This window comes from Capricornis sumatraensis, chromosome 14 (genome assembly GCF_032405125.1).
Source record: "Capricornis sumatraensis isolate serow.1 chromosome 14, serow.2, whole genome shotgun sequence".
Taxonomy (NCBI): domain Eukaryota; kingdom Metazoa; phylum Chordata; class Mammalia; order Artiodactyla; family Bovidae; genus Capricornis; species Capricornis sumatraensis.
The window spans coordinates 26,604,757-26,627,920 of record NC_091082.1 but is presented as its reverse complement, the minus strand read 5'-3'; the positions used below and the strand labels follow the sequence as shown (position 1 = coordinate 26,627,920).

The following is a 23,164-nucleotide window of genomic DNA, read 5'->3' as shown; positions in this document are numbered from 1 at the left end:
TCAGTTTTCATTCTAATCCCAAAGAAAGGCAGTGCCAAAGAATGTTCAAACTGTTGCACAATTGCATTCATCTCACACACTAGCAAAGTAATGCTCAAAATTCTCCAAGCTAGACTTCAACAGTACATGAAGTAAGAATTTCCAGATGTTCAAGCTGGATTTAGAAAAGGCAAAGGAACCAGAGATCAAATTGCCAACATCTGTCAGATCATAGAAAAAGCAAGAGAATTCCAGAAATACCTCTGCTTCACTGACTATACTGAAGCCTTTGACCATGGAACAATGGACTGGTTCCAAATTGGGAAAGTAGTTCATCAAGGCTGTATATTGTCACCGTGCTTATTTAACTAATATGCAGACTACATCATGCGAAATGCCAAGCTGAATGAATCATAAACTGGAATCAAGATTACCGGGAGAAATATCAGTAACCTCATATATGCGGATGCCACCACCCTTATGGCAGAAAGTGAAGAGGAACTAAAGAACCATTTGATGGAAGTGAAAGAGAAGAATGTAAATGCTGGCATAAAAATCAACATTCAGAAAAAAAAAGATCATGGCATCCGGTCCCATCACTTCATGGCAAATAGATGGGGAAACAATGGAAACAGTGATAGACTTTATTTTCTTGGGCTCCAAAATCACTGCAGATGGTGACTTCAACCATTAAATTAAAAGATGCTTGCTTCTTGGAAGAAAAGCCATGACCAACCTAGACACCATATTAAAAAGCAGACATTACTTTGCCAACAAATGTCCGTCTAGTCAAAGCTATGGTTTTTCCAGTCATCATGTTTGGATGTGAAAGTTGGACCATAAAGAAAACTGAGCGTCAAAGAACTGATGCTTTTGAACTGTGGTGTTGGAGAAGATTCTTGAGAGTCTATTGGATTGCAAGGAGGTCAATCCTAAAGGAAATCAATCCTGATTTTTTATTGGAAGGACTGATGCTGAAGCTGAAGCTCCAATACTCTGGCTACTTGATGGGAAAAACTGACTCATTGGAAAAGACCCTGATGCTGGGAAAGATTGAAGGCAGAAGAAGAAGGGGACTACAAAGGATGAGATGGCTGGATGGCATCACCGACTCATTGGACATTAGTTTGAGCAAACTCTGGTAGTTGTGATGGACAGGGAAGCCTGGCATGCTACAGTCCATAAGGTCACAAAGAGTTGGATGCAACTGAGCAACTGAACTGAACTGATATAGTAGTGGGTATCTTTAACTGAAACAGGATGAAAACTGGGATGGCTATTGTGTCCTCAGAGCAGCTTCAGAAGCTCTGATGTCATGCATGATACTCTGGGCTGTTTTCCCCCACTACCACCTGACCACTGGCCATCAAGCATCAGACCTGTGAAAGTAGATGTGAGAATTCATTTTATTTTCATTTTTCAAATTCCAAGGAGCCTAAATACTTGCAAAAAAATGGCACAACTTCAACCACTATTTCTTCTTCTCTTTTATCATTCTTACAGATATAATATTATAGCCAAAGCATTATATGCATTAGCTATCTAGACACCAGTATTTAAAGGAAAAAAAAAAAAAAACACCTTGGAATCCCAGATATTCCAAGCTACTTTAACTGGGCAATCACTACTTCTGTTTCATTCCCAGCAGTTCTATCCAGTTTCCTTCTTCTCTGAGGTGTATGTCTTTGCTGTGGATCATTTAAGCATCAGACTTTGCTGCTACCTGATGCCACATTTTGTTCTAGAGAAGATTCTGATTGAAAATGTAGGATAAAAGAGGCTTTGGTCTAATACAACACCAAACTCCAAGGTAGAAAAATATTTGTTAATACAGTGATACAAAAATCAAAAGCAAGGGTCTTTCTTTCTGGCTTACTTCACTCTGTATAATAGGCTCCAGTTATGCGAGACAGCAGAAGAGACACAGATGTATAGAACAGTCTTTTGGACTCTGTGGGAGAGGGCTAGGGTGGAATGATTTGGGAGAATGGCATTGAAACATGTATAATATCATATATGAAATGAATTACCAGTCCAGGTTCGATGCATGATACCAGGATGCTTGGGGCTGGTGCACTGAGATGACCCAGAGGGTGGTATGGGGAGGGGGGAGGGAGGGGGGTTCAGGATGGGGAACACGTGTATACATGCGGCGGATTCATGTTGATGTATGGCAAAACCAATACAATGTTGTAAAGTAATTAACCTCCAATTAAAATAAATAAATTTATATTTTTTTAAAAAGCAAAGGTCTTTTCTTGGATTATCTTATTAATATTTTTAATGTTAATACATTTGGAAAGAGAGCCTGCCAAATTAGTGACTCATTCAGGAAGTGTCTTGTAATGAATCTGATCACTCTGATACTAGGGAGAGGAGCTTAATCTCTGGTGTAGAATTACACATTAAATAGAGAATTAAGAATGCAAATAAGCTTTGTAGCAAGTAGTCAGAATTGAAAGTTCTAAGTTATTCCACTGGTATTTGCAAATGCAAGAGCCCCCTAGTTTTGATGTTTTGATGTCTGGTTCATATGAGACATCAACTGAACTCATACGTCAAAGCCTTGATGCAAGAAATGGACAGTGCCAATGGCTGCTCTCAGAGAGGCAAGAAATTGGCTTGACTAAGAGGAATGGACACTGTTGAGATCATGATGGATGATACTATTAGGGAAGAGGGACCCTAGCTTGTGAGCTCCTGAAATATTTCACAATCAAATTTTGTGACACAAACCATAATTTAAATGCACATTTGGTGTATCTAAAGTGATTCCATGATCCCTTGGGATACCAGTTTTCAAATATCTCAATTTTCATGTGGAATCAGGTTAATCCAAAGTCGAGCCTTGACATAGCTCTACTCATCACAGTGAATGCTGGATGTTCCTGGGAATCTCCACGAGCAGAAATGTTCTTGGGTGAGGGAGGGGAGAATCATTTAATGAGATCCCAGGCAGGTGGAGACAAAAGACAGCTCTTTTCAATAGTAAAACTAGATCTGTGGTTCACATGGGCTGGGGCAAGCATCTAGTCTGGATGAACTGGTGCCAGGACAAGTAACTGCCCGCAGAGTGGGCAATACCTGGTAACCACCTAACAAAAGCTTTTTCAAGTAATTCAGGCCTCTCAGCACTTGAACTAATAACTAACCAAGTTGACTGAGGAACTTGTGAAATTACATATTCTCCAGGATTATTTGGTAATTCTTCGGAAGAATAACAGATGATGTTTAGAACAACGGAATGACTATTTTGAGGTAGCACTAGCTATCTGAAACTGTAATGAACAAAAAGCTTTTTTGTGACTGCCTGGAGATTAAACACAAGAAACAAGCTGTTCTTTATAGAGTACATCCAATATAACTTACAGAGCTATGAGTTTTGTTTTCCAAATCATCTTTTTATGATCCATAGGCAGACTTTTTGCAGTCTTTTTAACACATATTTACTCTTGAAAGGAATGTTACTTGAAAGTGTAATTGTAATGAGTTTGGTTATAGTATGCCCCTTTCCTTTAAAAGAGAACATGATTCCCTGTAGGGAAATTCAGGTAATTTGCAGCCACAGTAATCTTCACTCTACTGAAATGTTAAATACTTGGCTTTTCTCCATGCGTTTGTCTTTCTCTGTTCCACAGCCGCTATTTCTTACTCTTTTAATTCAATGCTGAGCAGTTGAATGATGTTTTCTTTTCTCCTTCTACTCTTTGACTTCAGGATTAAGTTACAGTCAGAACGGTTCCTTGGAGACATCTCTTTATTTCCCTCTTCTCATCCTGATCAGTTCATGAGTAGCTTTCAATTGGTGTGCCCTTTTCACTGCCTGTTGCTAATATTTCAAATATATCTCATTTTAAGGACTACCAATAGGGGCTTCCTTAAAGTGACAGCAAATTCCAGTTGAAATGTGTTGATTTTATTGAGTTTTACAGAGTCAAATATATGAAAGGTCATCCAGGTCATGTAAATCATCTATGCCTCATGGCAGTCCACACTTGACTTACAGACTATTGGAACCAAATCTATTAGTAAACCAATCCTCTAACAATAGGAAAAATACAAGACCTAAGAAATTGTTGTTCAGTCACTAAGTCACATCTGACTGATGAGTGAGTAATGCTATCTAACCATCTCCTCCTCTGTTGCCCTCTTCTCGTTTTGCCTTCAGTATTTTGCGGCATCAGGATCTTTTCCAGTGAGTCAGTTCTTCGTATCAGGTGACCAAAGTGTTAGAACTTCAGCTTTAGCAACAATCCTTCCAATGAATATTCAGGGTTGATTTCCTTTAGGACTGGCTGATTTGATCATCCAGCAGTCCAAGGGACTCTCAAGAGTCTTGTCCAGCACCACAATTTGAAAGCATCAATTCTTCAGCACTTAACTTTCTTTATGGTCTAATTCTCACCTTTGTACATGACTACTGGACCTAAGAAAAGAATATACAAATGTTGGATGCATCTGTTGTCTTCTTTCAGATTAGCCTGTGGTTCAGTTAAACAGTCTATATTCCTGTGCTCACAGTTTACATATATGGGAACTGAGGTCAATAAGCTGGCTTGTGGTAGTCGCTGATAGGTAGATAAGGATTAGACCCAGAGTCTGACTTCAGACTGCTAAGCTGAGTCTTCCTCTGTATATGAATTGTGCCCATATTCCAAATGAAAATATTCAAATACTTAGCCCCATGTGGATTTTTAATATTACCAGAAGTGTTACTAGGCCTTGAAGGATCTGTGTCATTTTACTTAGAAGCCTCATAGGATGGATCCAACTGCTCCGGCTCACATTTTTCAGCCCAAAAAGAAAAGAAAGAAAGTGAAGTCGCCCAGTCGTGTCTGACTCTTTGCAACCCCATGGACTGTAGCCTACCAGGTTCCTCCATCCATGGGATTTTCCAGGCAAGAATACTGGAGTGGGTTGTTATTTCCTTCTCCAGGAGATCTTCCCAACCGAGGGAGTGAACCTGGATCTCCCACATTTTGGGCGGACGCTTTACCATCTGAGTCACCAGGGAAGTCCCAACTGCCCAGAATTGCATCCTGACCTCACCCTTTCTTATCTCTGTTAGCAGAGGTGAGTTCCTTCATCTCTCTATGCTTTGGCTCCTGTTATCTGAGCAGAGAACAGCAGTTCCTCTGGGAGTAATTGTCTTACTCCCCAAGGGCTTTAATGGTGTCAATTGATGTCTAGGAAGTACATGGAAGAAGGCCTGCAAGTAGTAAATATTAAGTAAACTTTAGTTTCAGATAAAACTGAATGCAGAGTTCCAAAGAATAGCAAGGAGAGATAAGAAAGCCTTCCTAAGTAATCAATGCAAAGAAATAAGGGAAAACAATAAAATGGGAAAGACTAGAAATCTCTTCAAGAAAATTAGAGATACCAAGGGAACATTTCATGGAAAGATGGGCACAATAAAGGACAGAAACTGTATAGATCTAACAGAAGCAGAAGATATGAAAAAGAGGTGGCAAGAATACACAAAAGAACTATACAAAAAAGATCTTCATGACCCAGATAACCATGATGGCGTGATCACTCACCTAGAGCCAGACATCCTGGAGTGTGAAGTCAAGTGGGCCTTAGGAAGCATCACTATGAACAAAGCTAGTGGAGGTGATGGGATTCCAGTGGAGCTATTTCAAATCCTAAAAGATGATGCTGTGAAAGTGCTGTACTCAATATGTCAGCAACTTTGGAAAACTCAGCAGTGGTCACAGGACTGGAAAAGGTCAGTTTTCATTCTAATCCCAAAGAAAGACAATGCCAAAGAGTGTTCAAACTACCACACAGTCACACTCATTTCACACTCTAGCAAAAAGTAGTGCTCAAAATTCTCCAAGCTAGGCTTCAACAGTACCTGAATCGAAAACTTCCAGATGTTCAAGCTGGATTGAAAAAAGGCAGAGGAACCAGAGATCTAATTGCCAACATCTGTTGGAGCAGAGAAAAAGCAAGAGAATTCCAGAAAAACATCTGCTTCATTGACTGCACTAAAGCCTTTGACTGTGTAGATCACAACAAACTGTGGAAATTTCTTAGAGATGGGAATACCAGGCCACCTTACCTGCCTCCTGTGACAGCCATATGCAGGTCAACAAGCAGCAGTTAGAAATGGACATAGAATGATGGCTCCAAATTGAGCAAGGAGTACATCAAGGCTGTATATTGTAACCTTGCTTATTTAACTTATATGCAGAGTACATCATGCAATATGGCAGACTGGATGATACAAGCTGGAATCAAGATTGCTGGGAGAAATATCAATAACCTGAGATATGCACATGCTACCACCCTTATGGCAGGAATTGAAGTGGAACTAAAGAGCCTCTTGATGAAGGTGAAAGAGGAGAGTGAAAAAGCTGGCTTAAAACTCATCATTCAAAAAACAAAGATCATGGCATTTGGTCCCATCACTTCATGGCAAATAGATGGGGAAACAATGGAAACAGTGGCAGACTTTATTTTCTTAGGCTCCAAAATCACTGCAGATGGTGCCTGTGGCCATGAAATTAAAAGACTCTTGCTCCTTGGAAGAAAAGCTATGACAAACTTAGACAGCAGTATCAAAAAGCATAGACTTTACTTTGCCAAAGAAGATCTGTATTGTTAAAACTATTCATTTTCCATTATGGATGTGAGAGTTGGACTATAAAGAAAGCTGAGTGCCAAAGAACTGATGCTCTTCAACTGTTGGAGATGACTCTTGAGAGTCCCTTGGACTGCAAGGAGATCAAACCAGTCATTCCTAAAGGAAATCAGTCCTGAATATTAATTGCAAGGACTGATACTAATGCTGAAGCTCCAATACTTTGGCCACCTGATGTGAAGTACTGACTTACTGAAATGAATCACCAGTCTAGGTTTGATGCAGGATACAGGATGCTTGGGGCTGGTGCACTGGGATGACCCAGAGAGATGGTATGGGGAGGGAGGTGGGAGGGGGTTCAGGATTGGGAACACATGTACACCCGTGGCGGACTTATGTTGATGTAAGGCAAAACCAATACAGTATTGTAAAGTAAAATAAAGTAAAATAAAAGAAGAAAAAGACTCTGATGCTGGAAAAGATTGAAGGCAGGAGGAGAAGGGGACAACAGAGGATGAGATGGTTGCATGACATCACTGACTTGATGGGCATGAGTTTGTGCAAGCTCCAGGAGTTGGTGGTGGACAGGGAAGCCTGGCCTGCTGCAGTCCATGGGGTCCCAAAGAGTTGGACACAAAGAGTTGGACTGAACTGTAGAGAACTGAAACTTTAATTGGTATGTTCTTTATGCAATCAAATAAGCAACTTCCTTGGAGAATAACTGCTTTTCTCAAAAGATACATTTAATTAATGTTTAGAGTTCAGTGAAAAGAGGAGAAAAAAATGAAATAAAACATACCCAATTTTGTTTTTTAACTTTTGTATTAATTTGTGTTTTGAATGAAATCCTTCCATTGTATTTCACTTTAAGAACAACTACAGTGGTTTCTATTCCTTTTATATCATTCAGATACTATTTAATCTTTAGAGGGAACTCAGTCATTGAAAATTTTCAGTGTGTTTGATATATCTCTTATCTGATGGAGACAGCACAGGACTTGGTGTTAAAATCATTGGTTTGTCCCCTACTCCAACCCAACCATTTGTTCACTGTGTCCCTAAACAGTCTCTGAGCCTGTTTTCCTACCTTTGAGGCAGGAACAATATTTCTTGTTCTTGTGATATTAAAGGTGAAACCTCCTCACCCTTTTACCAGACTTTTTCGTGTTCTTGCTAATTCTCTGTCCCATAATCTGGTACCTCTTTGCTGCTGCTGCTGCTGGTACCTCTTTATAGCTCGTATAAAGGCAGATCAGCTCATACACATAATAATAGCTGCTTATGCTGGCTGTGTGTAACACAGAAGACTCTGACCCTGTGTGTACACATGTAACATTATTAGCAATTATAAGAGTAGTATCACTTATAACTCTGTTTCTTGAAGGTTACCAAAAACAGTTCAACCAGGGTTCACAAATGGGCACTTAAAGGCTCATGAAACAACAAAAATCATGTTTAGGTGTGGCTCACTCAAGGCTACCAAATGACATCAGTTCAGTTCAGTTCAGTCACTCAGTCCTGTCTGACTCTTTGTGACCCCATGGACTGCAGCACTCCAGGCTTCCCTGTCCATCACCAACTCCTGGAGTTTACACAAACTCATGTCCATTGGGTCAGTGATGCCATCCAACCATCTCATCCTCTGTCATCCCCTTCTCCTCCTGCCTTCAATCTTTTCCAGCATCAGGGTCTTTTCTAATGAGTCAGTTGTTTGTATCAGGTGGCCAAAGTATTGGAGTTTCAGCTTCAGCCTCAGTCCTTCCAATGAATATTCAGGCCTGATTTCCTTTAGGATGGACTGGTTGAATCTCCTTGCAGTCCAAGGGACTCTCAAGAGTCTTCTCCAACACCACAGTTCAAAAACATCAATTCTTCGGCGCTCAGCTTTCTTTGTAGTCCAACTCTCACATTCATACGTGACTACTGGAGAAACCATAGCTTTGACAAGATGGACCTTTGTTGGCAAAGTAATGTCTCTGTTTTTTAATATGCTGTCTAGGTTGGTCATAACTTCTTCCAATGAGAGAGCATATTTTTAATATCATGGCTACAGTCACCATCTGCAGTGATTTTTCAGCCCCCCCAAAATAAAATCTGCCACTGTTTCCACTGTTTCCCCATAAATAGATAGGGAAACTTCTGTGTATGCTTGTCACCTCTTCTTAATATCTTCTGCTTCTGTTAGGTGCACACCATTTCTGTCCTTTATTGTGTTCATCTTTGCATGAAATGTTCCCTTGGTATCTCTAATTTTCTTGAAGAGATCTCTAGTCTTTCCCATTCTATTGTTTTCCTGTATTTCTTTCGTCCAAATGACATTTCCAGGACACAGTTGCTTTTCATCTGAACTCTCCTCCATTCTCAAGCTTTATGTGGTGGAAAAAAAACCATTTAAAATGAATGAAAGTTCTGTTTCTAAGCCTAGCTTTCAGCGGCCTGAATGAGGTCACAGAACGCTGCTACCATTTCTCAGAATTGAGTGTTGATATCTGTCCTGGCCTGGGCGAAGTCAGCTCTCAACCGAGCACAAGGCCTGATAGTGGCCAAAGACTGGTTTCTCCAAAGAAAATTCAAGTTTTGTTATAAAAAATGTATGACTATACTCTGGAAGTTAAATATAACAGGTGTAGAATCAGATGACACAAGCTGAGTGAGTGAAGTCCCTCAGTCGTGTCCAACTCTTTGCAACCCCGTGGACTGTAGCCCACCAGGCTCCTCCATCCATGGGATTCTCCAGGCAAGAATACTGGAGTGGGTTGCCATTTCCTTCTCCAGGGATCTTCCCGACCCAGGGGTCCAACTTAGGTCTCCTGCATTGCAGGCAGACACTTTAACCTCTGAGCCACCATGATACAAGCTAGTGAATGTCAATTGAAATGAGTCTGAGTCTATGCTTGATCCACCTGGTCCTTTCACCTGGTCAGAAGCCCTGCATTGCAGGGGCAGAAGCATCTCTGGGAGACAAACTGCCCATGAATAAGCCATCATCCCTGCCCCCTTCACTTCCAGCCTCATGCCTCCCACTCTAATCTCTCTTCTTCTTCAAACTTTGCTGCTTTTCTCCAGTTCTCTACTTCCACTCCTTTTGATTTGGAGATGTCTTTGAACTCTTCTGACTTATTTTTATAAGTTTTTCTTTTTGAAATATAGTCTATTTACAGTGTTTCAGGTATACAGCAAAGTGATTCAGTTATATATGTGTATGTATGTGTGTGTGTGTGTGTGTGTGTGTGTATGTATATGTATTTCAGATTATTTTCCATTATAGGCTATTACAAGATATTGAATATAGTTCCCTGTGCTATATAGTAGTACCTTGTTTGTTACCATTTTCTGTATCAGTTCAGTTCATTCTCTCAGTCATGTCCGACTCTTTGGGACCCCATGGACAGAAGCACACTAGGCTTCCCTGTCCATCACCAACTCCCAGAACTTGCTCAAACTCATGTCCATGGAGTCAGTGATGCCATCAACCATCTCATCCTCTGTCGTCTCCTTCTCCTCCTGCCTTCAATCTTTCCCAGCATCAGAGTCTATTCCAGTGAGTCAGTTCTTTGCATCAGGTGGCCAAAGTATTGGAGTTTTAGCTTCAGCATCAGTCCTTCCAATGAATATTCAGGACTGATTTTCTTTAGGATGGACTGCTTTGATCTCCTTACAGTCCAAGTGACTCTCAAGAGTCTTCTCCAACACCACAGTTCAAAAACATCAATTCTTCGGCACTCAGCTTTCTTTATAGTCCAACTCTCACATCCATATATGACTACCAAAAAAACCATAGCTTTGACTAGATGGACCGTTGTTGGCAAAGATATATATATATATATATATATATATACACACACACACACACACACACACACACACACACACACAGAAAAATATTTTCTGTATAGTAGTATAGTATAATATTATAGTATATTATATAATATAGTATAGTATAATATAATGTAATGTTTTCTGTATAGTAGAGTGTGTCTATTCATCTCAAATTCCTAATTTATCCCTCCCAGCCCTTTTCACCTTTGGTAACCATAAGTTTCTTTTCTATGTCTATGGCTCTATTTCTGTTTTGTAAATAAGTTCACTTGCATCATTTTTTTAAGATTTTACATACAAGTGGTATCATATAATATGTGTCTTTCTCTCTCTGACTTACCTCACTTAGTTTGATAATCTTTCGACTTTTTGACCAATGCTCTCTGCTTAATACTCAGTTCTACATCCTGCCCATCACCCTTAATCCTGGTATTCCAGTGTCTCCAAGAGATGTATATTCCTTCACTAACTCTGGCCCGATCCTCTACTAAACCACGCTACCCCTCTCAATTTAAACACCTTGTGACAGACTCCTTTGGCACACCTTCCTCAGTCTATCAGAACTCCTTTAAAGGCTGATTTCTCTGCTGTTGTACCACCTCCATACATCTGTCTTCTAGTGTGAAATGGATGACACTCAACCCCCTTTAAAAAAATTTTGTAAGGAAAAAACAATTTCTATTTTTATATATTTAGATTTTCTTTTAGGGACAGTCCTCATTACAAATACCTTCAACCTTCTAATCAATCTTAGTACACCTCTGGGATGATGTTTTCTCTTGTTTTCCTAAGACCCATCCTAAATTGTCCTTCAAAAGTCTGAAACCAGACCAACCAGAATACAAAATGTGAAAGAGAACAAAGGCTTTTTTTGGTCAGACTATTCCAGAGAAAAATCAAGTATTGCTTCATTTTTGCTAGCCATACTTAAGCCTGACATTCAGAAAAAAAATCTAGAAAATATTTATTATTCATAAATTATATTAATTTGTTTTTATTTTAATAGTATTATGCAAGTAGAGAAGAATCTCCTACTCAATGAAATTGATGCTGTTGGCAAGAGTCCCTATGGAATGAAGAGGAAGGGCCTGTTTGGTCACATCACACTTGTGATGGTACATGTACCTATCATAGCATCACAACCGTGCCATCCTTATTGGGTGCTTTTATGCCCTGGTCTTCCTTAAACAATTTTTGAAACATGTTGAATACATGGGGAGAAATTATTTTAAAAACATTCAAAGATACCATCCTTACCCTCAAAGGGCTTACCTTCTAAGTGAGAAAGTAAGATATTCAGATACAGTGCTGTTACAAGGGTCAAGACCCCATTTTTCAGTAATGGGAGTAAAGAAGGCAACTTTGTCAGACTAAATCAGTCACCGCCATCCCTGACCTTCATTCTTAAATATTTCTCTTGAGCTCTATATTTTATCATCTTGAGCATTTTCCTATAAGCTTTTATCAAACCCACAAGGCTTGGAAATGGCCTAGATCTTTCATCATATTCCTCATCGGTAAATCAGGTAAATATGAGAAGTATGTAAATCCTCCATAGCAGCCAAGTAGAAGATCATAATCAAATAAGTATCCACATCTTATCATTAAATTGATAAGGAAACACTAAGTGTTTTGAAGCTGAATCCCAAAGCAGCTCCAGCTACAGAACATTATGGCTTTAGCAGAGAAGCCAGACTACTGCTCCAATTCTAAGTGAACTAGTTAATTAATTCTTTCCTTCACTTAATGAGCACCTACTTTGTGCCTGTCACTGTTCAAAGGATACAGTTGTGGGCAAAACCAAGTCCTTTTTAGGCTTATGTCACAGAGGTGGAGACAAGCGATAAAGAAATAAACATCAGATAGTGCGGAAGGCTATGAAAGAATAAAGTAATTTGAGAGGATAAAAAGTACTGGTTGTTGTGTGTAGATAAACTGACCAAAATCTTTTAAAATATAGCATTTGAATAGATATACATAAAGTGACAGAGTGACACATAAATGTCTGGAAGGAGAGTCCGCTCACCAAAAGAACAGCATATGTGAAAACAGTTCAAAATTCATGAAAAAATAAGTATAGAAATTTATTGGATCCATGTTGTAACTTAGCCCAATTATTCGACATAGATATTGTCCTGTTCTTTTATCAGAAAATATTTTTAAAGCTTTGGCTTTGTTTTACTTTTCCCAGGAGTTAAGGAAACAAATGTTAGCCTCGATGTATTCTTGTTGAATGCTGCTGAGTCTTAAAGTTGCTTCTACTAAAGTAAAGCACTACTCTAAGTACTTCTCAACAGCCTTAGAGACTAGATGCAGAGATTCCTTATTTTACAGATCAGTAGATCCAAGCAGAATGAAGCTAAGTAACTTCTGAAAGGTCACTGGCCATGCAGTGGTGAAATCTAACAATATATAACTTTATTTTGTATCGGGTTATAGCTGATTAACAAAGTTGTGACAGTTTCAGGTGGACAGAGAAGGGATTCAGCCATCCATATTCATATATCCTTTCTCCCCCAAACTCCCCCTCCCATCCAGGCTGCCACGTAACATTGAGCAGAGGTCCCTGTGCTATGCGGTAGGAACTTGTTGTTGATCCATTTTAAATATAGCAATGTGTACAGACAGAGAAGGAGAAATATCAAAAGGGCATTCCTTATATATGGAATCTAAAATTCAGTGATACAAATGAATTTACAAAAGAGAAACAGACTTTGGAAATGAACTTATGGTTACGGGGGGCATGGTGGGGGAAAAGGATACTTAGGGAGTTTGGAATGGACATGAAACAGTATATAACTGTTATCTGTGGATTGCCAACAGATATCAGTATATCTGTTGTTGGTGGATTGATGTTCCTTCTTTTCCTGAGAATTTATTGAGCAATTACTGTGCTACATTATACATCTTATTATAAAAGAAATAGGAAACACTGTTCCCTCTTCATAATATCTCTAATCTATGTGTAAACACAAGACAACATATCTTGCAAAAAACTACAGAATTGTGAGATGGTACAGTAGGAGCATATATGGTAAAGAAATGCAAAGTTAAAAGAAAAGTTAATATGAGCTGAATATGGCTTGAGGCTAAAAATGTTGGCTCTAACCTTCTTTTTATTTTTTTTCTCCCTGCCCCTGTTCATATAAGAAGCAGTTGCAGAAACTGGGATGGTTAGCCTGGAGAAGAGAAAACTCAGGGGTATTTGATAACTGTCTACAAATATTTGAAGAACTGTCATGTGGAAAAGAAATTAGATTTGTTCTCTGTGTCCCTAGTGGGTGGAAGTATTAGAAAGAATTCACCACAATATAAAGAAGGACTTTCACACCAAACAAAGAGAACTCTAGAGCTCTCTAGAGATGGAATAGGCTGTTTGGGAGATGGAGCACCTCGATCCTCTAGGCAGGGGAGTCTCTTCAAGGATACCTGAAGAATTAATGGAAAGATGGATGGATGGATGGATGGATGGATGGATGGATGGATGGATGGATGGATGGATGACAAGAATTTTCAAATCTCTTCGAAGGCTTAGAATTTGTTGATTTGCAGTTGAGAAATGAAATATCTTTTAATACGGAGCTGCTTATGAAGTTCCTTTCCCCCTTGGAGTGTTTTCTGCTCTTAAAAATTTTGGATATCATATCTGCAACTCTGCATGTGACTGCTAGTGTTTACCTGATAATAAATAATCCTCTCAAGAGGTACTTGATTTCTTGTTTGCTCTTTCTAGGTCTCCAGCCATACACCAACTACAGCTTCACACTTAGAGCTTGTACATCTGCTGGATGCACTTCAAGTGAGCCTTTTCTAGGTCAGACTCTGCAGGCAGCCCCTCAAGGTAATTAAAAAGTACCCATGGTTGGGAAAAAGAAGTTTTCATATGGTATTTTTACATGAAATCTATAAACTCTATCATAACAAACAAGGAAGAAGAAATAAAGTATATGGATCCAAAATAATATTCTAGCTTCCTGTTTTTCAAGTTTAGTTAAAACTATAAGTCTCCCAAGGCAGTTTGCTTTCAATTCCTTAGATGTGGTTTTCCTTGGAAGAAAAAAGATACTATGTACTTGGATATGAAATTCCTCCAAAAATCAAAGGTTAAATATTCCCAGTGCAGCTAAAATATAACAAGCACCACACTCCATGTTGAAGCTGATAAAAATATTCACTGCCCACAAGAACTTGCAATCAAGTAGAAGTTATAGGGTAAGTAACCAAATTGACATAAAGAGAGAATCTTGGAGGTGATGTTAAATGAGAATTAATGAACAGAATGCTCAGGTTAATCTTGGAAGGGAGAGATTACAACCCATCAGGGACTTCAAGAAAGATCTTAGAGGGTGGATGCCTTCTGAGATGGACCACAAGGATCAAAAAATTCGACAAGTGAACAGATGGAGGAAATATACTATCAAACACAGCTTGAGGGATTGGGAAGTGGGACCATCACCTTAGAAATCAAATTGGCAATGTCTGTTAAATGTAAAATGTTGATTTCCCATGACAGAGCAGCTTCAATTTCATTATCTAATGCCAGAAAATAACACTTTCACAACTGCACAAGGAGGCATGTACCAGGTTGTCTATTGAAGCCTTTATTGTTGTTGTGGAATGCCAAGATATTGGAAGTAATCTAAATGTCTTTGAGTCAGGGAATTGCTAAATTTATTCAGATATAGTCACGCTATGGAATTCCATCAATTTAAAGAAACAAGGTGATCTGTACATATAATGTAGAGTTATAGAACTGTGTTAATATATGGCATCTTTATGTCTAAAGCCACACATAGAAAATTATATTCATTTCTGTAGATAAATGCATAGGAAAGATTCTGGAAGCATGCATATCTACCTGATAACAGTGGTCTTTGGGTTAAGAACTGGGACAGATAGTATCATTTACTTTTAGAAGAAAAATATGCTCAGAAACTTGGGCTAGTAATCAACTAATTATTTTGTTAATCTTTATTATCTGCTGTTTTCCATGTGGGGAAACAAGAGGCATAAATAAGCTTCTGAACAGAAATGTAATATTAATGCTCATCAAAGAGTCCTGAACTACTTGTCCATTACTCTTCTAATGAAGGGGTTGTTGTACCTCAGAATATTAGACCTGAACTTCCTACCAGTAAATGGGGAATAAAATGGAAAATTCCACATATGGGGCATATGGCTCCTCACCAGGAATTCACTAATGATGTTTTCTATATAAAGAATGTTTCATGTCAAAAAGCTTAGTGTTCCTTTGAAAGGAAGAAACCAGCAGTGGATTTTTTGGAAAGGGAAACTATCAAATGGATACTTTGATGATAATGGATAATTTCTAAAGGATCTATCAATCAGTTTTGGCTGAAACTAAAGCCTGATAGAAGAACAGGATCTCTCCACTTTGCTCATCCAATCCATATATTTAAATTCTTGGGCAATATGGATCTCTACTCTCACTTTGTCCTAAACAAAAAACATTTTCTTGAAAGAGCTCAGATTTCATGACTTAAAAATTATAGCTTTCAACAGTGCTGGGGAGTATGAGATGAGAAATGTTTTACTTGATTTGCTTTTTAACTTTATTCACCTTTCCTTTAACACAAATAACTGTGCAAAGAAACAGTAAACTAAATGGGCTTTCCTCTGCAGAAGGAACATGGATTTAGAATCCATTTTCCGGCTGTATAAGTGCCAATTGTGAATAACTTGTATGAGAAATAAATGTAGTCTGAGTGCTTAACTTGGAGGTTGTAAGGGAACAAAGCAGCAGTAACATTAAGTTGTGTTGTTTTGCTAAAGTGGAAATAAACATATTATATCCTCTTAAATTAATAATCCAAGTATAACTAATTTTAAAAGGCCTAGTTGAGTGATCAGACATAATTTGACGGTCTAACATTTGAGTGTCTAAGTGGATATGGAGAGAATTAAAGGAAGCATTTGTTCATAGCCACCCTGAGAGTTCCTTATGCCTGTCATTTTCAATCTATGTAAAAAAGAAGCTAAAACATATCATGACCCCACTGGTAAGCTGGTCTTGATTCTCTATAATTTTGGCCTCCTGGAAAACAGTGTACCCTTAGTCAAGTAGTGGGAAGAGCTTGAACTGGATTATTGCTCTCTTTTAAGAATTGCTGCCTGGTGTCTCAGATGGTAAATACTCTGCCTGTAACGCAGGAGACCTGGTTTCAATCCCTGGGTCAGATAGTTCCCCTAGAGAAGGGAATGTCTACCCACTCCAGTATTCTTGCCTGAAGAATCCCAGGGACAGAGGAGCCTGGCAGGCTACAGTCCATGGTGTCACAAAGAGTTAGATATGACTGAGCGGCTAACACGTTTACTCATGATATCCTTCCTTGAAAAATAAAGACTATTTGTTTTTACCCACACATCCACAGTGCTCAACACACACACAAAAATGACACATTTGAATAGAATGTTAAATCAACAAATGAACAAATATTGAACAGTCCAGAAGTCAATGCATTTCTGACATTAGCCAATAAAGAATTGGTTCTTTTTATTAACTTCCAAGGGAAAGCCAATCCACAAAAAATGTTGGTATTTTTGGCTTGGAATGATTCATATGGATTTAAGAAGTGGGTGATATTGCGTTTCACTCAAGACAAAGTTAAGACAAATCCAGTAGACATGTTCCTTTTTTAGCAGCTATTATATCAAGAGAGCAACCAAGGTTTCCTTCTGACCTTTCCCCCTTAAACCTCTCAGCTAGTTTACCGGCTCCCCACTCCACTTCTAGAAGATTTCCCGCATGACCATCCATTTCCTTCCCTTAAATTGCCTCAATTCTGCCCTCCCATATTGTAGACTGGTTTTCTGATGTCACTGAGACCTAGGCTCTGTGAGGGAGGTAGATTCTTCACCTGAGACCTTAATAAGACCTCTCACCAAAGGCAAGTCTTATTCTATCAATGATTTCTTGCAGTTGCCAAGATAAAAGTGTCTCCATATCATTCAGTTCAGTTCCGTTCAGTCACTCAGTCATGTCCAACTCTTTGTGACCCCATGGACTGCCTCATGCCAGGCCTCCTCGTCCATCACCAACTCCCGGAGCTGACTCAAACTCATGTCCACTGGGCCAGTGATGCCATCCAACCATCTCCTCCTCTGTCATCCCCTTCTTCTCCCACCTGCAATCTTTCCCAGCATCAGGCTCTTTTCCAATGAGTCATCTCTTCATGTCAGGTGGCCAAAGTATTGGAGTTTCGGCTTCAATATCAGTCCTTCCACTGAATATTCAGGGCTGATTTCCTTTAGGATGGACTGGCTGGATCTCCTTGCAGTCCAAGGGACTCTCAAAGTCTTTTCCAACACCACAGTTCAAAAGTAAAAATGGAGCACTTATTAGTTTTTCACACATTCCAATTTCACCTTATAGATCAAAGCAGTGGACACAGGGTTATTAGCAAATGGACAGAGCTTTCTCCTGCTTATATAAATATAAAACTCAAGTTTCATTTAAAACATAAGCAACTTCAAAATGTGGCTTCATTTTATTTCATTGACTCCTCTCTACCCACAGGCTACACTGATTGATGCAAAACAGAAACTAAGCAATAGCCTTTTCTAGTACAGTGGTGATTTTTTAAAACATCCTTCAAGGTGAGAAAAACAGGACTGCAGGGAGCATATTATGAACCAAAGCTTTATACTTTACCTCTTAAATCAACAAATTAACATCATGTTTAAATCAAAACTCTAATTAGTTGGTTGAGTCATTTAGCAGCTGTTGGCAGAGCAACCCAGACATAAAAGTATGTTATGATTTGTGTATCTGTCCAAGTATCTAACATAAAGTGAGCTTTCAGAACAAAATAAACTACTTTCTTCTCAGAAGTAGGTTGTTCTTAGAAAATCAGTAAGTTTGAGCCATGTTTAAGTCTATCTTGATTCTTCTAGAATGTTGCAAGTAAATTCCATTTGAATGCCCTGAGATTTTTTTCTTACAAAAGTGTTGAAATCTTACCCTTTACTGAGTAAATTACACAGGAGATACAATGAATCAAAAACTGTTGGTTATTGGGAACCTAATATTGAAATGCTCTTGATCCCTGTCTCCTGTATAATGTCACGAACCTCTGGCCATAGTTCATCAGGCACTCTGTCTATCAAATCTAATCCCTTAAATCTATTTCTCACTTCCACTGTATAATCATAACGGATTTGATTTAGGTCATACCTGAATGGTCTAGTGGTTTTCCCTACTTTCTTCAATTTAAGTCTGAATTTGGCAGTAAAAAGTTCATGATCTCAGCCACAGTCAGCTCCCGGTCTTATTTTTGCTGACTGTATAGAGCTTTTCCATCTTTGGCTGCAAAGAATATAATCTGTCTCATTTTGGTGTTGACCATCTGGTGATGTCCATGTGTAGAGTCTTCTCTTGTATTGCAGGAAGAGGGTGTTTGCTATGACCAATGTGTTCTTGGCAAAACTCTATTAGCTTTTGCCCTGCTTCATTCCGTACTCCAAGGCCAAATTTGCCTGTTACTTCAGGTGTTTCTTGACTTCGTACTTTTGCATTCCAGTCCCCTATAATGAAAAGGACAACTTTTTTGGATGTTAGTTATAAAAGGTCATGTAGGTCTTCATAGAACCATTCAACTTCAGCTTTTTCAGCATTACTGGTTGGGGCATAGGCTTGGATTACTGTGATATTTATTTAATGGTTTGCCTTGGAAATGAACAGAGATCATTCTGTCATTTCTGAGATTGCATCCAAGTACTGCATTTTGGACTCTTTTTTTGACCATGATGGCTACTCCATTTATTCTAAGGGATTCCTGTCCACAGTAATAGATATAATGGTCATCTGAGTTAAATTCACCCATTCCAGTCCATTTTAGTTCACTGATTCCTAGAATGTCAATGTTCACTCTTGCCATCTCCTGTTTGACTACTTCCAATTTGCCTTGATTCATGGATCTAACATTCCAGGTTCATATGCAGTATTGCTCTTCACATCATCAGACCTTGCTTCTATCACCAGTCACATCCACAACTGGGTATTGTTTTTGCTTTGGCTCCATCCCTTCTTTCTTTCTGAAGTTATTTCTCCACTGATCTCCAGTAGCATATTGGGCACCTACTGACCTAGGGAGTTCCTCTTTCAGTATCCTATCATTTTGCCTTTTCATACTGTTCATGGGGTTCTCAAGGCAAGAATACTGAAGTGGTTTGCCATTCCCTTCTCCAGTGGACCATATTCTGTAAGACCTCTCCATCATGACACATATGTCTTGGGTTAGAGAAATGCAAAAAAAGCAAAATGGCTGTCTGGGGAGGCCTTACAAATATCTGTGAAAAGAAAAGAAGTGAAAGGCAAAGGAGAAAAGGAAAGATATAAGCATCTGAATGCAGAGTTCCAAAGAATAGCAAGGAGAGATAAGAAAGCCTTCCTCAGCAATAAATGCAAAGAAATAGAGGAAAACAACAGAATGGGAAAGACTAGAGAGCTTTTCAAGAAAATTAGAGATACCAAGGGAACATTTCATGCAAAGATGGACACAATAAGGGACAGAAATGGTATGGACCTAACAGAAGCAGAAGATATTAAGAAGAGGTGGCAAGAATACACAGAAGAACTGTGCAAAAATGACTTTCATGACCCAGATAATCATGATGGTGTGATCACTCACCTAGAGCCAGACATCCAGGAATGTGAAGTCAAGTGGGCCTTAGAAAGCATCACTACGAACAAAGCTAGTGGAGGTGATGGAATTCCAGTGGAGCTATTTCAAATCCTGAAAGATGATGCTGTGAAAGTGCTGCACTCAATATGCCAGCAAATTTGAAAACTCAGCAGTGGCCACAGGACTGAAAAAGGTAAGTTTTCAATCCAATCCCAAAGAGAGGCAATGCCAAAGATGCTCAAACTACCACACAATTGCACTCATCTCACATGCTAGTAAAGTAATCCTCAAAATTCTCCAAGCCAGGCTTCAATAGTATGTGAACCGTGAACTTCCAGATGTTGAACCTAAATTGAGAAAAGGCAGAGACACCAGAGATCAAATTGCCAACATCCGCTGGATCATCAGAAAAGCAAGAGAGTTCTGGGAAAACATCTATTTCTGCTTTACTGACTATGCCAAAGCCTTTGACTGTGTGGACCACAATAAACTGTGGAAAATTTTGAAAGAGATGGGAATACCAGACCACCTGACCTGTCTCTTGAGAAACCTGTATGCAGGTCAGGAAGCAACAGTTAGAACTGGACATGGAACAACAGACTGGTTCCAAATAGGAAAAGGAGTACGTCAAGGCTGTATATTGTCACCCTGCTTATTTAACTTCTATGCAGAGTACATCATGAGAAACACTGGGCTGGAAGAAGCACAAGCTGGAATAAAGATTGCTGGAAGAAATATCAATAACCTCAGATATGCAGATGACACCATCCTTATGGCAGAAAGTGAAGAGGAACTAAAAAGCCTCTTGATGAAAGTGAAAGAGGAGAGTGAAAAAGTTGGCTTAAAGCTCAACATTCAGAAAATGAAGATCATGGCATCTGGTCCCATCACTTCATGGGAAATAGATGGGGAAACAGTGGAAACAGTGTCAGACTTTATTTCTTTTGGGCTGCAAAATCACTGCAGATGGTGACTGCAGCCATGAAATTAAAAGACGCTTACTCCTTGGAAGGAAAGTTATGACCTACCTAGATAGCATATTCAGAAGCAGAGACATTGCTTTGCCGACAAAGGTCCATCTAGTCAAGGCTATGGTTTTTCCAGTAGTCATGTATGGATGTGAGAGTTGGACTGTGAAGAAAGCTGAGCGCCGAAGAATTGATGCTTTTGAACTGTGGTGTTGAAGACTGTTGACTTCCAAGGTCTCTTGGACTGTAAGGAGATCCAACCAGTCATCCTAAAGGAAATCAGTCTTGGGTGTTCATTGGAAGGACTGATGCTGAAGCTGAAACTCCAGTACTTTGGCGATCTCATGCAAAGAGATGACTCATTGAAAAAGACCCTGATGCTGGCAGGGATTGGGGGCAGGAGGAGAAGGGGACAACAGAGGATGAGATGGCTGGATGGCATCACCGACTTAATGGGCATGAGTTTGGGTAAACTTCGGGAGTTGGTGATGGACAGGGAGGCCTGGCATGCTGCGATTCATGGGGTCCCAAAGAGTCAGACAAGGCTGAGAGACTGAACTGAACTGAACTGTACTGAATATTGAAATTAGTTTTTAAAAGCTGAAGAAGAGAGTTACAGTGTCTATTCATAACATGAACAGATGACAACATGAAATGGGAGACTGATCTTTCTCATTTCTAGGTTCTCCATCAATATGTTTTTATACTTATAAAGAGTACTTAAAATTTGACCTTGAATTATAGTTGTTTGTATATACATTTTTTCTTTTATACAGAAAGTTATCAATTCCTTGTAAAAATGAGCCATATCTTAGTCATATTTGCATTCCATAAGTGTAATAATTTGCAGGATATATATTTTCAATAATTTTATTCATTTAATACTTATTAGGCATTGTGCTATCCATAAAGGTACATTGACTACTAATACAGAGAAGATCCCTGCCTTCATGGGGCTAACCTTATTAAAAGCAGCATAGAGAAATAGTCATAAATACCTGAAAATAATTATGATATAAAAAAAGGATTATGATGTTATGCATGTTGAGAGGAAATAGAAAAGAGTATATATATGATCAAGAGGAACAAGGTGGGTATCACTTTAGACTGTGTTAAAGTTATGGTTATGCAATAGTGGTCAAATAAGCCCCCCCAATAAGATGATATTTACACTGGTCACTGAATTTGGAGACTAAAATGCATAATTGTCATTGTGTCATGAACAAAGGTGTTCCAGTCGTAGGGACTGGAAGTGCAAAAACTCAGTGGTGTGAAAGAAGTTGAAACATTCTTAGGCTAGAAATGAGTCTGGTTTGGCTAGAGCTTCGTGCATGATAGAAAGAATGGTGCCAGGTAGGCCAGAGCTAGAAAAATGTAGGACCATACAGGGTTGTATATTTTACAAAGATTACTTTAGCTTAAATACACACTTTATATACTTTTATAAAGGTTACAATGAAATAAAGATGGACAGGATGTAAAACACGGACACTACTTTATCACAGGAGTTCATGAGAGGGAGAAATGTAGTTTGGATCAAGAGAGATTAAAATATAAGGTCTATGCACATTCAGAGTAGAATCTGCAGGACTTGATGATAGATTCCGTTTAGCAGTGAAAAACTAAAAGCCTCAAGGATAATTTTTTGTGTTTTCCCCAAGAAAATGAATAGTTGGATAAGAGTGGAAAACAAATAGATGGTAGACCAGAAAACCGCGAGTTCCATTTTTAGATGTTTTAGGTTTTTGAAATGTAATTAGTCATCCAACTGGAGGTGGACAGTGTTAGAGAGTAGATTCAAGGGTGTGACACTCAGGAGAGAGATTTAGCACAGAGTTGGGCATCGGGCAGTGCTCAACATACAGACAATGTTTAAAATTGTGACTAAATGATCATCTATAAAGAGAGTGTTAGGTAAGATGAGGAGACGGAAGTGTAGAGAGTCTAGTTCTCTAAGCCACTACATCATTTTGGAGTACAAGAAGGAAAGAGAAGCCAGTAAATGAGACTGAAGGAAGTAGCCAGAAAAAAGAATCAGAGAACAGTGTCAGAAATGCAAAGTATGCTTGTTCATTGAATTTGATAATTCAGGCAAACACCAACACTGGATTATGATACCAAGTAAATAGGCATCCAAGCTGAGATTCCCTGGATAGTCTCTTAGGCCT

At 39.0% G+C, this 23,164-nt stretch overlaps 1 protein-coding gene across 1 annotated transcript in view; it reads left to right on the top strand.

Moving 5' to 3' along the window:
- The window catches only part of USH2A (usherin), a 930,103-nt gene that overhangs the window by 736,526 nt on the left and 170,413 nt on the right, over positions 1-23,164 (top strand). Inside the window, exon 55 of the mRNA XM_068986285.1 lies at positions 14,118-14,225. Coding sequence (XP_068842386.1) covers positions 14,118-14,225 — 108 coding nt within the window. The remainder of the gene's footprint in view (positions 1-14,117; positions 14,226-23,164) is intronic.